The sequence below is a fragment of the Equus przewalskii genome, chromosome 15 (genome assembly GCF_037783145.1).
Source record: "Equus przewalskii isolate Varuska chromosome 15, EquPr2, whole genome shotgun sequence".
Classification (NCBI taxonomy): Eukaryota; Metazoa; Chordata; class Mammalia; order Perissodactyla; family Equidae; genus Equus; species Equus przewalskii.
Window position 1 is genome coordinate 24042223 of NC_091845.1, and position 14669 is coordinate 24056891.

The 14669-nt window shown below is 36.9% G+C and overlaps 1 protein-coding gene across 4 annotated transcripts; it reads right to left on the minus strand.

The window, feature by feature from the left end:
* Positions 1-236: 236 nt before the first annotated feature.
* KBTBD8 (kelch repeat and BTB domain containing 8) lies at positions 237-12220 on the minus strand. Of its 4 annotated transcripts, XM_008524016.2 has the most exons (4): positions 11978-12220; positions 11174-11384; positions 6184-7298; positions 237-3517 (listed from the first exon to the last, which is right to left on the minus strand). In XM_008524016.2, exons 1-4 carry the CDS (start codon positions 11991-11993, stop codon positions 3054-3056), a joined length of 1806 nt encoding a protein of 601 aa, XP_008522238.2. In that variant the 5' UTR covers positions 11994-12220; the 3' UTR covers positions 237-3053. The 4 variants fall into 4 exon arrangements, with proteins under 4 accessions (XP_008522238.2, XP_008522239.2, XP_070432962.1 ...); XM_008524017.2 differs by lacking the exon at positions 11174-11384 and having other exon boundaries at positions 11978-12161; XM_070576861.1 differs by lacking the exons at positions 11174-11384; positions 11978-12220 and adding an exon at positions 10008-10112.
* Positions 12221-14669: the final 2449 nt, after the last annotated feature.

Here is a 14669-nt window from a genome sequence, read left to right on the forward strand (position 1 = left end):
AAAGTGTAAGCCAGAAGAAAAGGAACAAAGGAATTACCAATATAAGTGAGCCTGCTTTAGAATTCAAAGAGCATTACATAAGGTGATGTTAACTAGTTCATTTTGTACCAGAGGCCCAATATTTGACAGATTAAAATCTCATTTCATTCCACTAGGACATAAGGTATTTCATGATTTCCTCCAAATTTTAATTCTACAAAACTCACTAGTCAGAGGTCAATTTACAACAACAGAAGTTTTCAATCAGAAAAGGTTTTATTATTATAAGAAACAATGCCATCAGGTAAAAATGCAAAAAATTGTGCAATTATGGCAAAATGTTTAAAAATATCTACACATTTGCCCCCAAAGGACTACAGTACTTACTACATACCTGAGCACTGAACATTGAATGCCATTTTAAACTGCTTCACATAGGGAATCTGATTCCTGGCAGATCACATCCACTTTTTCTCATGCACCAATGAAATCAGCTTAATGCTTAAGCATCAACTTTGTACGATAACAAAAAAACAAAGATGGGAAATCAAGAATACAATTTCTACTTTCCTATAGCATAGTTATATCAAGTCCAGTTTCAATGTGTAAAAAACATATAGGAAAGTGCTACATACATTCTTCAAATGCAAAAATAAAGGTGAAGTGGGACTGGCATATGGTAGACCTATATTTTAATTCTTTAGTACCCATTGTGCCTTTTACTTATATTCGCATCATACTATGCAAATGTACCTTAAATATCTAAACACATACCCACACAGATTACTAATCTTAGTCTTCTAGGACTTCTTCTGAAATCATTTTAAAAGTGGCAAAATATCCCAGTTATATAAACAAATAGTTCTTCATACAAAATTCAATATATATTCTACTCTCGTAGCAAATTCTAAACCTTGGCTTTGACACGCTATACTTAGATCACACCCTCAATATAAATTGTTATAGCAAAAGGATCAACTGTTGTGCAGATCAACAGAATAAATCTACTGTAGCATTACCCACAGTACGTTGTACTCCTATATATCATCCGGCACATGAAATTACTAACACAATGTCCTAGTCATGTTTTCAAGTAACACATTTTTCTAAATAAATACAGAAGATTGTCAGGAAGTGGCAGGAAATCTTAGATATTCAACAAAGCTTTCAAAAATAAATTACATGAACATCTCTTGCAAAAGTTAGTTATTTTTGTTTTTTCCTCCCCTCTGCAATGCAACACTGTAAAGATGCTTCAAAAAAACTCAAGAGAAAGAAAACAGAAGATAGAGAAAAACTGGGGAGAAAAAATAGGCTATTTGTTAACAGAGTTATAAAGAGATGATAGACACACTATCAAGGTCAATAAGAAGAAACCACACATCTAGCTTCCCAAAACTAGATTTTAAAATGTTCATTCTGTAAATGCTGTCCACTTTAAATTCTGCTTCAGAAAACATTCCCTACTTGTAGAGGTCTAGGACAAGCAGTTTGGAAAGTTTCTGAAAAACGAGGTATGTGATGTGAAGAGGCAATGTTTTAAATTGGTGTCACAGTATCACATTACAATTGGTGCAAGAGTTTTAACACAAACTATGCCAGTTCGCCTTCTTTAAGAGAATCAAAATGTTCTAGTCCGGGACAGATTCTGTGCTATACTTATTCCTTTAGCAATTATTCTAGGCATAGTAAAAAAATAAGTTACTCATCCAAATATCTGCCTTACGTGTTACAAATGACTTGGTTTGTCTTCACGTTAATATTCCTAACTGATTGTTAGAAACTCACCAGTTAAATATGAAAAGTGATTTATAATGCTATGGTTCTTTTCACTCACTCTTTTCCTTCTCAATCACCTTCAGCTAGAACAAGCTTTTTAATGTAAAAATATTCATCACTGTTAAGTGCAAAAAATGAAAACAGAAAATGAGGTTTTAATTGTCATATGTAACTTAAAAACCATTAAATTAGACCACTGCAGGAGTTTTATGTTTCCGGAAAATAGAATTTTAAAAGAAGGTGTACAACTTCACATTATGCTCTGTGCAGAAGAGAAATAAATTACCTTTCACTGTACCGATAATGACTTGACAGGTAGAGGATGGAAAAGGAGGTCAGGCAACAAAATGGCCTGTGTTAGTGCAAACTGAGTATAATGTTCTCACTACTCTGCGAGTGATCCAGTTAGACCAATAAGTGGCCATATCTTGCTATTCCATAAGTAGAGATCTTGTGAAATCACAAGAGTTCAACAGGTAAAATTCTATGGCCACAAAACTAACATACCAATTTAAAAGGTAAGCACAGGCTCAGACAATTTAAATCTATCTAGCTAAACACATGAATTAACTTATACTAGCACCAGCCACCTGTGAATTTGAGGCCTTTTCGAGATTGTTAAAAATGAGACAGTGTTAGCACGTGAAAAACTTAACAGAAAACTGCTACTTTAAAACTTTAGCTTAACTTAAAGTTCCATGGGAAATATGAAACAATCAGACCAAAAGCTTTTTCTGAGACTGGTTTTTCCTTCTATCTACTCTAATAACAGAACACATTTAAAGCTCAGTACACTTGAAAATGGTACGCAAATATATATATTAAGAATGAGGATCTAAGTTCGTACTTCTCTGTGTCGGAGAGGTCACAGCTAAAGTCCTAGTGATATTGCCTCAGATTTTTACCCGTATTTAAAATAACAAGTCACATCAAACTAGTTGGGATGTCCCTAACCAATAATACCCTAACTGCTCTTATAAGAGTGCATAGTTGTCAATTCATCTGGTATCTTAGAGACTACTTATCACAAACTTCTAGAATGATATGATTACTTTTATACCAGAAAAAAAAAATGCTGATAATTGCACTTTGTTACCTTTTGCTCAATGAAATGAAAACACCACAAGGATGAAAAGAAATCCCTCCCTTTGTTGTAATCTTTAAGAGCGCCCATTTCCACGTAGAGTGTAAACTCTCTCAGCTTTCTTAAATACTGACAGCACTTCTTATATCATTGTAAGACTAAGTTTCCTCAAGTGGGAGATGCCAGTAAGCTCTCTAAGGCCTGCTACTCATTAAAGGACTTTCTGAAGACACTGAGGATAGAGTTTAGCAACAGCACATTCAAAATGCCGGCCAAGGTCCCAGAGCCGATCCGGGGTCTCATACACTTTCATCCATTGGTCAGTGATGTCATCATATTGGTAAAGGGAATTTTTCCTGCTGGTTCTGAAGACGTGTTCTTCAACAGTCACTTGAGTAGCTCGAACAAATAAATGGAGCTTATTCTGGAAAAGTACCAGTTTAAGGTACGGATTTATGGACTCATCACATGGGAAGTCCTTCTTACGAGTCCATTTATTGAGCTCAATATCATAGGCTTCTACAGTAAACATGCGTTGATGATTTCCACAGGTTCCAGCTATGTAGTAGATAGAGTTCTTGTATACAGCCGCTAAGCCCTGGATTCTAGGCACAGTCATGGGGGTTAAAAAACCCCAGTAGTCTTTTTGAGGCTCATAGAAGAGGAAAAATTCTCCTAAAAAAAAAAGAAAACAAGAATATGTACATTGTCATGTCTCTTTTCAGTTTTATGTTGAAGACTAAAGAGCATAATTTTCCAAATATTTCCATTCTAAAATATTTCTTTTATAATCTCCAGAGATACACCAAATATGAGATTACAAGATAACCTAAAAGCTCTTCATTCCATGGTATGACATAACACATAATATTATAGTCAATCTAAATTTGGATGTTCATACTGGGGAGGTGTGAGGAGTTACTTTGGCTTGATGGCAGAATAGTAGTCAAGAGCTTGGTTCCATTTATTCTATCCAATTGTATATTTCAGAAAATTTATTTTAAGCCAGCTCTAAAAAAGCATTATTACTAATGCTTAGCCAGGAAGATACAAATATATATGTAGCTTCATCATAAACAGGCCACTATAAATTTGTGTGATTACTTAATTAGAAGATAGTACACGGAATCGTTCATATTTTTGTCCATGGGCCACGGACGTGTTTACCTTAACTGTCGCTATAATGCAAAGACAAGTGTTCAAGAGGGGAAAACGTGGTTTTAATAAGATAGAAAACACACATGTGGTTTATGGCATTGACTCTGAGTCACTTTCACTTCTATTTTGACAATAAAAGTGTATGCTGAGTCAGACTGTCAATATAAAAATGTCTGAAAGAATTAAACTAGTGAAGATTTATGAGTTTTACTAATTATAACATTTGTATAAAATCTTTGTCAGAAAAATCTGAAACCCCTTATGAACAGATTAATGATACTCCAAAAGCCACAGATAGTACAACAGAAGCTTCCAACTAGTCATGTCAAGTTTATTTATATAAAGAGGCTTTGTTTAGATTAGAAATACCTACTTCTAAACTGAGCTTCCCCTTAAAAACTGTTTTGAACTAGGTTTACTCTTATCTACAAATTTAACTGTCTACATGATAATAGTGACGCTTTAATTTCAATTTTCCTTAAAATAGCTTATTAAACCAGCTTTTGCTTGCACATCACTAACTTGTAACAGAATTCTTAATAAAAAAGATAGGAATTAAAACTTTCTAAAGTGTACCACCTCTCCACAAATTTCTTATAGAAAGATGACACACACAAAAAAGTTGATTTTTAAAATCTGAAGTCCACTTTAATAAATTAAAACCAATGATGGGCAACTAAGAAAACCCTCAGAGTCTCAGATCCTCTTATATAAAATGCAACCTCAGATTAAACAATGTTCATTCCAACTCTGAAGTTCTATTAATTCATTGTGCCTTTGCTTAATATTTACAATAAGACGCAATCTTTACCTTCCAATTGGGAGTCTTACAATTAATTCTATCTCTATCAACTAACTGGTTAACCAATAAGACCAAAATAGAGAGAGAGAGTTCATCATATTGGGTGATAATAACCTATCCAACCATACTCAATAGATTACACATCCATTCTTATATTCCAGTTTTCACCAAAACCAACAAACCCAAATTAAGCCTGTGCTTCTACTTAACTAAAATAAGGCACTAGAGACTACTACTACTACTACTAATTTCTGGAGAATCAATTTTATATTGAACTTCAAACAAACGGATTCAGGCATTTCTAGGAAATTTAAAGTCAAATAACGGATTTGAGCAAAAAACAATTAAAAAATATATAATTTGATAAGAGCTAAAAAATCACATGTATCTACACAGAAGTTGCCCCTTTTTCCTTGTTTTATTGAAGTAGTGTGAGGAAAATATTTCTATATAAGCAATTAAGAAGCAGAAGACGAATAACAATGCTGGTATTATCAACATTGCCTTCAACATTCAAGCAACTAAAACTTGCAAGAAACCAAACATAAGGAAAACATTAATTATCACAAATCAGAACTTTGGATCAAATGTCTTATTTACTCTCACTCGGTCACTCTTTCTACTTCTACTGTATCATCTTTGCCAGAGTACTGATCTTCAATAGTCAAAAAAAAAAAAAAAAAACCTAAGTATGTTAGATAGTCCCTCTTATAAAGGTAAAAGTAAAAAAAAAAAGTGACATCAAAGTTTTTCACTGAAAATAATGTATTATGGAAGGCAACATAAACTGCAGTGAAATTAGAATCTTAAGACTGTAATTTCAAACTCTGTGTATTTAAGTTTTGTAAACTTTGTAATCATAAGGCTTACACAAAATTCTTTGGCAACTGAATAGTATCACTTCAGCTGATGCTTTGTTCTTTTTTATCTTTTAAACTAATCCCAAAAGTCCCATAAGAAAAGTAGTCACTACAATATCTCTTGATTATATATTATTGAAGAGTAAAAAAAGTTATGTTTCAAGCCTGCTTTCTTGTTTAAAGTCTTAAAAACAGCTCTGAAATAGTTTTCCCAAAATGCTGAACTATTATTTATTAAAGAAAGTTTTCAAAAATACTTATTCCACGTGATGTCAAAACTCAACGATATAAAAATCTTACAGGATCACTTTAGTAACTTAAAAATACCTGCCTTTTTTGATTGAAAAGTTTATTTTCTTTATAGGTCCTTTAAAGAACAGATTGTGCCAACAAATAGTTTATGATAAGAAAGCCAGAGGTATACCTCAATTAATGGCAACAAACACCTGTTTTAGTATAAATAAGTAAACTACAATTTGACCTGTTACCCTTTCATGAAACTAAATCACCTAGGTACCTACCCTGTAAAACATAGATCTTCTCTTTGTACTCCACAGCATTATGAAACTCCATTGCAACAGGCATTGCGCAAACAGTCGTCCAACGATTTTCTCTGCTGTCATAGCACTCCACAGATTTTAGTGAGTTTCTCCCATCACCTTCGTAAACACGACCTCCAATTGCATACATCTTACCACAGCAATACACCAGTTTGCAGCCTATTCTGGCTCTCAGCAAGGATGGTTTGGACAGCCACCTGTTGGTGGAATGGTCATACATCCAGAAATCATTTTCTGCCTTATGGTCGATGGACACCTCACTGCTGCTCGGCCTATACCCTCCTGCAATGTAGATGTCATTATCCGGTGATACAAGAATCCCAACTTCTCTTAGATCATTTGGTGGTTTGCATAGTTTAAACACTCTTCCTGTGACTATATCTAGACAAGGCACTGTTTGCTTCTTTCCTGAGTGTTTGTGGGCAGCGTCAAAACATATGATCATTTCAGACGCAGTCATTCCAAGTCGCTGTGTACAGCCATTGGTATTGGATGGTCCCTTTTCTACATAGCTTTTGGCTATAGCCTGTGCAAACTGAGGTGGAATTTTCTCTACAAAAGCATCTTCCATCAGAGGAAAACGTATGCATTTGGCAAAAATTTCTGGAAGGTGCACTTCTCTTTCATTCTGTTCGTGTTCAAACCATCTTACAATGCTTTCGTAAACATGCTCTTCTCGGTCTACGTTCAAATCATCACTGTCAAGTATACTTATCAGTTGGTCTTTTGTCAACTGGAGAAACTCTTGTTCTTTGGTGACACATAGAAACTTTTTACGAATGTATTCTTTTGATCGATCTCCGAGTTCCTGATGACCATAATGATCAGCAAAGATGAAGACCCCAATTGAATTTTGTGGGTCCAAATGACTGATCATATACTTAGCACATTGGTCTTGAATGGAAGGAATCTGGAAGATGCTAGCTGCAGTGAACAGGGCTTGAACATTGGCCTCTGTCAGAACAACTTTGGAGGTGTAGGCATAGTTCAACACTAAATCCATAGATTCAGCTTCAACACCGACTATTCGAACTTCTTTTTGAGTACTTTCTGTAAGGCCGCTAGTGAACATGGATCTAGGAAGGAAAGATTGCTTACTATTACATGTGCGTTACAAATAAAAACTATTGTGGTGAATTTTTCAAAATATAAAGTTACCACAAAGATAACCTTCTGAAAGTGAAAAATATTTCCTAATGTGTTTCTTGATATTCTGAATGCAGATAAAAGTTGGAAGGATTTACTTTGGCTAATCTCAAAAAGCGCATTCTCAGGACGTCCATGTTGTACCAACTCTGAGAAAGGGAGAGTATACCTAATTAAAGCACACCAAAAGTGGCATGGAATATTCCAGGACACCTTATGTTCCTTGGAGACGCTATCCAGCTTCTGGTCAAGCTGCCTAAGGGACTTGAGATCTTAAATCACCAGACCAGTTAGACAGCTAAAGAGTAGGCAGAGGGTGTCAATGTGATACATTAGCATACAGAGACTGTCCAGTAAAACTTCTCATGTCTCAGTGGAAATTTACAAGGCAACTTGTGCCCAAAATATATCTTTAAAAACTTCATCTTAGAAGAAACAATATGCTCTTTAGAAGTTCATCTCTACCTACTCCTTTTTATAACTATTATCTTTTGAATGCTTCTTTAATTATTTTAAGGAATATAAAGAACATCATTTCACTTATCCTTGGACATTTTTTAAATCTTTGCTTAAAGAAATATCCTTAATTTTCTCAGTTACCATATTTTACCTATTTATTTCTGTATATAAATAAAGATTATGGTAGGGCTAATATAAAGCCTACTTCAAAGGGTAGCTTAAGAATTAACTAATTCTTTGGAGATAATGGTTTTTTAAATCCCAGACGTTCGCCACTGAGACCAAGGTGGGTTTTTTGGTTTTATCTTTTTAAGATTTAAAATGTCTCTGCATTTATGGGACTTTCTTGGCCAAAACATTAAGTATCCAAAAGCTTGGCTCTTTATTTAAGTATTAGTCATTTACAAACATCATTTGCCTTTCTTTTCCCTCCTATAAGGTTTCTTTCTAGGCTGTTCTTCAAATTAAATATAAAAATCTAATCAAGAGCTAGCCCTGATGGCCTAGTGGTTAAGTTCAGCGAGCACCACTTCATTGGCTTAGGTTTGGCTCCTGGGTGTGGAACCACACCACTCGTCCGTCAGTAGCCATGCTGTGGCAGCAGCTCACACAGAAGAACAAGAAGAACCTACAATCAGAATATACAACTATGTACAGGAGCTTTGGGGAGGAAAAAAAGAAAAATCAAAAGCTACTTTAAAAGCCTTTTGAGAAAATGGCCATGTGCCCTAAGATACTTAATAGCTATCTATTGAAGAAATTGACCTAATATTGGTGATAAAGTTGATTATTCACATCCAGACCCCTCCTATTTTTAAGTGCCATGTTATGGAAAACATCCTTAAATAGCAAGATTTCCAGTCATTTTTGAAGTCTCCATCAAACATATGAAATTAATTTAAAAATGATATATGAGAAATAGTGGAGGCCTACAAAGAAAGACACAAGGACTCAGCCTGCTGCCTGGGTTAGCCATCTTTGAACCCTAGTTTTACTTCTACAATGTAAATCTTAAGTTCAATATCACACGGGGTTTTTTTAATGACTGAAAACGATGTTCCAAGGTATGAACTGGTTTTCAATTCAGGTGCTGAAAAACCCAGCTGTACAGCTACCAATTAAAAAGAAAAATAAAGCCCTTCATTTGGCACAGATTAACTCCCAACGGAGGACATTACCACATGGGAACTCCTATTGACTTGACTAGGCTGGTCTTACACACAGGAGCAGTGTGACACTTGATGAGTTCTCCTGTTCTAATAGATTCTTTCTGTAAACTCTATATAAAGTGGGAGCACACCCTCACACAAAATCCTGAGCAGCAAAAAATTCCTAATAATCATACAAATTTTAATTCGGACAAGTCACTGGGATCATGAAACAGCCATGCCAGATTTCAAACTATTCTAATTCTTCCACAAGTGATGCAAGACTTAGAAACTATTAAGTATGACCTTCTAGATCTCACATAAGGAGCAGCACTGGTGCCAAGAAACTTCTGTGCAAAAACCTCTAACAAGAAATAAGAACCTAATCCTTAAGTTTTCTAGTCAAATATCTTTATTTGAATTCACATATCTTATCTTTAGAAAGTTTTCCAAGCATTTCCTAAACTTCTTGGAAATTAAGAAAATCTATTGTAGCACACTTCTTTTGAAGAGATTTGTCTGGGTCTTCAGAACTCATTTTAATTAAGTTTGATATTTAAATAATATAAGCCAGAGTATAAAATTTCAGTAAGTTATAACATGTTCACTTTGAAGTTTCAATGGTTCTTAATTTTATTTTTACTATTCAAATGTAATATACAATAAAAACCTCTGAAAGGCAACTTTAAGGAAGACCCACTCTTGTCCCTTAAAAGCTATATAGTGACTAAGAAGCTTGGCTGTGGAATCAAATCTGGCTTCTGACACTTACTCGTTAGACAAATGATTTGGTCAGCTCACAATGTTTCTGAGCCTCAGCTTTTTCACATGTAAAACGGGACTAACAACTGTGCAAAGACAGGATTGCAAAAATTATATAAAGCAATATATGTAAAGTAAGCTCAGCCCAGAGCCTGATAAATAGTAATTGTGACATAGATTTAAATGCATAGATGACCCAAAGAGATCTAACGAATAGTCTGGATAAGTGAATCTCACCAGCAGTTTCCATTACCAGGCCAAACTTCATACCTTCTGTGAACAAGAGTTTCTTCTTTTTGATTTCCAGCTCACTGCCTCATGACGGTTAATACTTAATAGTCCAGTGACCTACCCTAGGCAAGTCTAAATGGTTACATCACAAGCATTAGACTGAAGCGACTATATTTAACCCAGTATTCTGAGAAAGAGGAATGAGAAACTACTGTCTGGAACGCTACAGTGCTATATGCCCTATAAAGAGAAGCACCTTCAAAAGGAAAAAGCACATTTAGAGTGTGACTGAGAAATTATTTCACTCTCATTCCTGCACCATTTTTGAATATTGAAAGGCTTAAAAAAGTGAGCGTTTGAAACAAAATGAGAAGTTAACCTTAAGCAGGAAACTGCCCTTATCACTGATCTTTTCTTAGAGTATGAAATTATTCTTGAGACCCAAGTCTTGAAATTTTACTTTTTAAAGTTTTATGATACACAAAGATGAATATAAATGAAAATGAAAACTTAGCTTAAAAATACTTCTGAATATCTTAGAAATAATCACTAGTCTAAGGCCTAACGCACATAGAAACTATATTCATTATTATTTTATTTCTTTTACCCCACGGCATTAAAACAATCTATCCAATGGTAATTTGTTACTAAAGAACAGGCTATTATGTTTTAAACTCTAAAAAAGTTACATGCATTAAAGAAACATACATTATGGATAAATTTTTGAAAACAGTTCTAGATGAGCACTGTCCAATAAAAGTTTCAGTGATGGAAATGCTCTATATTTGGGCTGTACAATGTGGCAGCCGCTACCTACATGTGGCTACTGAGCACTTAAAATGTGGTTAGTATGCCTGAGGAATGGAATTTTTAATTTTATTTAATTTTAAGTAATTGGAGTTGAAATAGCCACATGTGGCTAGTGGCTGCTATACTGGGCAGCGCAATTCTAGATTTTCTGGTCATTTACCTGAAACAAACGAACAAAAGCATATTCACTAACTTAAAAACCAACCTCCTGAATTCTGGAAGAATCCATCAAGTCAAAAACAAGGGCTTAATAAAATAGGGTCTATTATCTATTTCCAGGAAACTCATCGGTTTCATTTCACTGTCGCATCTCAATATAATAATCAAGTGGGCAATAGTGAGGGAGAAAGGGAACTCAGTGCAAATATCAACAGAAGTTTCTACCATCATCATACCTGAAGTAAGGGCTGATTGCAGCAAGAACGTTTCTATGACAGGAAAATGTTTTCCCGTGATCCACTTCCACTACAATGTCTGTCAACTGTCCTTCATCGTACATTATTTTGAGTTGCTTAAGAATACTGCAAGCATGGAAGGGGTCCATGGCATCGTTGGCTGTGTCTGAAGATGGAATCCCATTCGGTGTTGGGGAAGACTTACTTAAATCTAGGAGGAGAAAAATCGTACAACCACAAGAAGTTCGGAGCCAGTTACGGCGTCGCGGATTTGTTTGTTTGTTTGTTTGGCTTGTTTTTTTCCCCCTATAAAAATAGATATATGTATACATACACCACCAAATGGGAGCGCGAGGTAGGATCTGGGAGAGAGCGAGCTGCGATGCAAGTTCAAACACCAGCCTGCTCGTCCGGGAGCCCGGCGAGCCCGATGCCGCGCTCGCGGAGGGACCGTGCGAGCAGAACATGCGAGGTGTCCGCGGCGACTCCGCCGAGAGCCGGAATGTCACAGCCCAGAGCGAAGGCAGGAGCCTCACGAGGGAAGCTCGATGGATGGCGGCCGCCAGTGCCCACTCAACCGCCTCCCGAACGGGTCGGAGAGGCGACGGGTACCCGGCCTCCCCATCCTTGTTCGGCCGGACCACCCACCGCCCTCCACGCCATCCATCCTCCTTCCCCTGATCCTTCTCCACTTCTCCATCCTTCTCTCCGACTCTGCATCACCACCTCCTCAGCTCGCAGCATGAGCCTGGCCCCCGGCCCACCTCCCCCGCAACACACCTCCCTAGCCACCACGCGACCCACCTGCCGACGCGGCCATTTCTCGACGGGGCCCCGGCTCCAGCTATTTAAAGAGGAAATGTCATTTCGCTTCTCTCTCTCCCGGGTTCCGGCTCTTCTAAGCTTCCCCTAGCCAATGGGGTGGCCCATGCATCCGGCTCCGCCCCTAGCCTCTGAATTCCGGGCGCCAATTGGCCACGAAGTGCGCACAGGTGCATCGGGAAATGTAGTTTTATTGCCCCTGCTCCCGCGTGGTCCGGGTCGGGCGGAGGCCCAAGCCGGGGATTCCTATTGGCTGGTGCTGGCGGAGGTGGGGAGCAAGGAGTCCGCCAGCCTGTGTCCGTGGAGCGCGCAGTGGCTGCCGGGAGAGGTAGTCTTCTGGCTGAGGAGAGCTGTCATTCCGAGGGGCTAGGTTAGGGAAAGCTCTTGAAGTGCGAATTTCCCCATTTTAGGCCTCTCTCCAGGCCCCTGGTTCATTTTTTTTTTTTACCTTGTTCTTCCCTAAACCTTCTGCCAATGACTAGCTTCCGGTATGAAAGCGGGCTCTGCGTGAGGGCTGTGAGATCAGAAAAATATGGAAAAGGACAGGAGGGCTGTTGTCCAAAAATGCGAAGGAAATCTGACACCCCACCCTGAAGAAAAATATCAGGAGGCCCAAAAGCAAGCCATCTCTGATGAGTCACCTGTGACACCCAATTGAAATAGCATCGCCTTGGCTGAGTGCTCCGGTTTCCACAAATTAACTTCGTCTGGTTACAACGGCTGCTCAGGATCTTTAACTCCCACTGATGGCTTGCTTTTCTCGAACACACAGAGAACACCTGTTCCACTTTTAAGTGCACGTGAACATTATAGAGGGATTTAAGATGCTTTCCTTTTTGCTCCTGTAAAATGGAGGGGTTAAGATAATAAGTAGTCTGGGATTTCCTTTGAAGAAATATTGGAGCGTGCCCTGAGCCTGGTCCCAGGGACGGTTACTGAAGCCCTGGCTCTTTACTTACTAAATGTGGGGCCTTGGATAATATCCTTTAACTCTTGAGCACTTAGCTCCTTCACCTGTAACATATGAATAACAATTCCATCTGCCTCATAGGCTCCAAGCCTTTTGAAAGAAAACAGAAATTTTATGGTTGAAGTGTTTTGATTTACTTGTATTGTGTTTCTAGCATCTGACAGGGTGCCTGGCACATTATAGATACTTAATATTTTTAAAATAAATGTAAGGCATAACTGAACTATCATTCGAAATGCTATTTCTAGACCTTTGAAATGTAAGGAAGTGATATCAGTGAATGGGAAGGAGTTTTTAGTAGAGACATATTTAGTCCATGTGCATAGCTTTTCTAACACTGAAAAGATCAAGCAGTTGAACTTCTTGATGAAGGGTCTTGGAATTTAAGTTGTGATTGAGAGAGAGAGAAAGAGAGGATGATGAAAAACAATCCAGTTCCGTCCTCTAGGTCTGCTGAAAAATTTAGAGCTCAAAATACTATAATTCGATGCAAGTTAATAAGAATTGGTGTTTCCTCGAAACTGGAACAATTGGACGTTGATATGCACTTTTAACTCCTATTTATGAAAACCCTATATGCACAGATCTGCATGGATGAAATTGAGTTAATTTTTTTTACTCAGAACTTTAAATTTCCATTTTTTATGAGCTCAATGGTATTGCTTTCTAACTTATGAAAACAATGGGGATTTTACTCACAATATTGATGGTATTAAGAAAAAAAGGCATCAATCCTTCGAGTTTCCAGGTTTAGCAAAATAAAATACAGAACATGCAATATTTGGGACATACTTAAAGTAAAATATCATGTGTTATATGAAAGTCAAATTTAATTGAGTGTTCTGTATTTTATGTGGCAACTTTTCAAACATGTTAAAATAGAGGTTTTCTTGTTTGTGTTTTGTTTTTGTTGTAGCCACCTGTCAAAGCCTTAAGAAATTTGGCCAATTTTCTCTGGAATTTAATTCTCACCTAATTGACTAACAGACTTGGCGATATGGTTTAATTGATTAGGAGAAAGTTTTCTGATTCTTTGACCCACACAAATTTCTGAATTTGGAGGTAGGCAGAATACAAAGAACGAAGGGCAATCTAAATATAAGTAGGAAAAAGAAGCGAACATTCGTAATTAAAGGTTGCCATTTATATGACACTGTAAATCGACTCCATTCTACTGGCAGACGGCATTACATAGTAAAGATTTCATCACTAGAAATGCATTTAAAAAAAAACAGAATAGGAAGATGTAAAAATTGAGCCACTAGTCCCACACCATTCATTCTCAATGATCTTTAAGAATACAAAGGAGATTTTGTTTCAGGGTTGATACTAAATAGCCAAAGGCTATATTGTCCTCTGAAGTAATTTTCTCAAATATTTACAGTTTAAAGTAAAATTTAGGAAGGGTGAAAATTGAAAAAGCAAACCAGAATATTTGAGGGACCTATATTTATTTAGTTCAAATTAAACATTTAGAGCTTTATTATTTTAATTTGTATTACCTAGGAACCAAAAGCAAAGAAGATTGTTGTAATCATGGTTGTTTGAGAGTAGAAAAGTCTTTACATTTAAATTCTAGCGAAAATGAAGGATCATGAAAGCAGCAAATTTAGAAGATGAGAAAATTGCACAGGCTCCTTGTTTTTTTCCTGCTTCCACTTTAAGAGAATGACTTCTAGCAATTATCGGCTGTGCCCAGGCTAC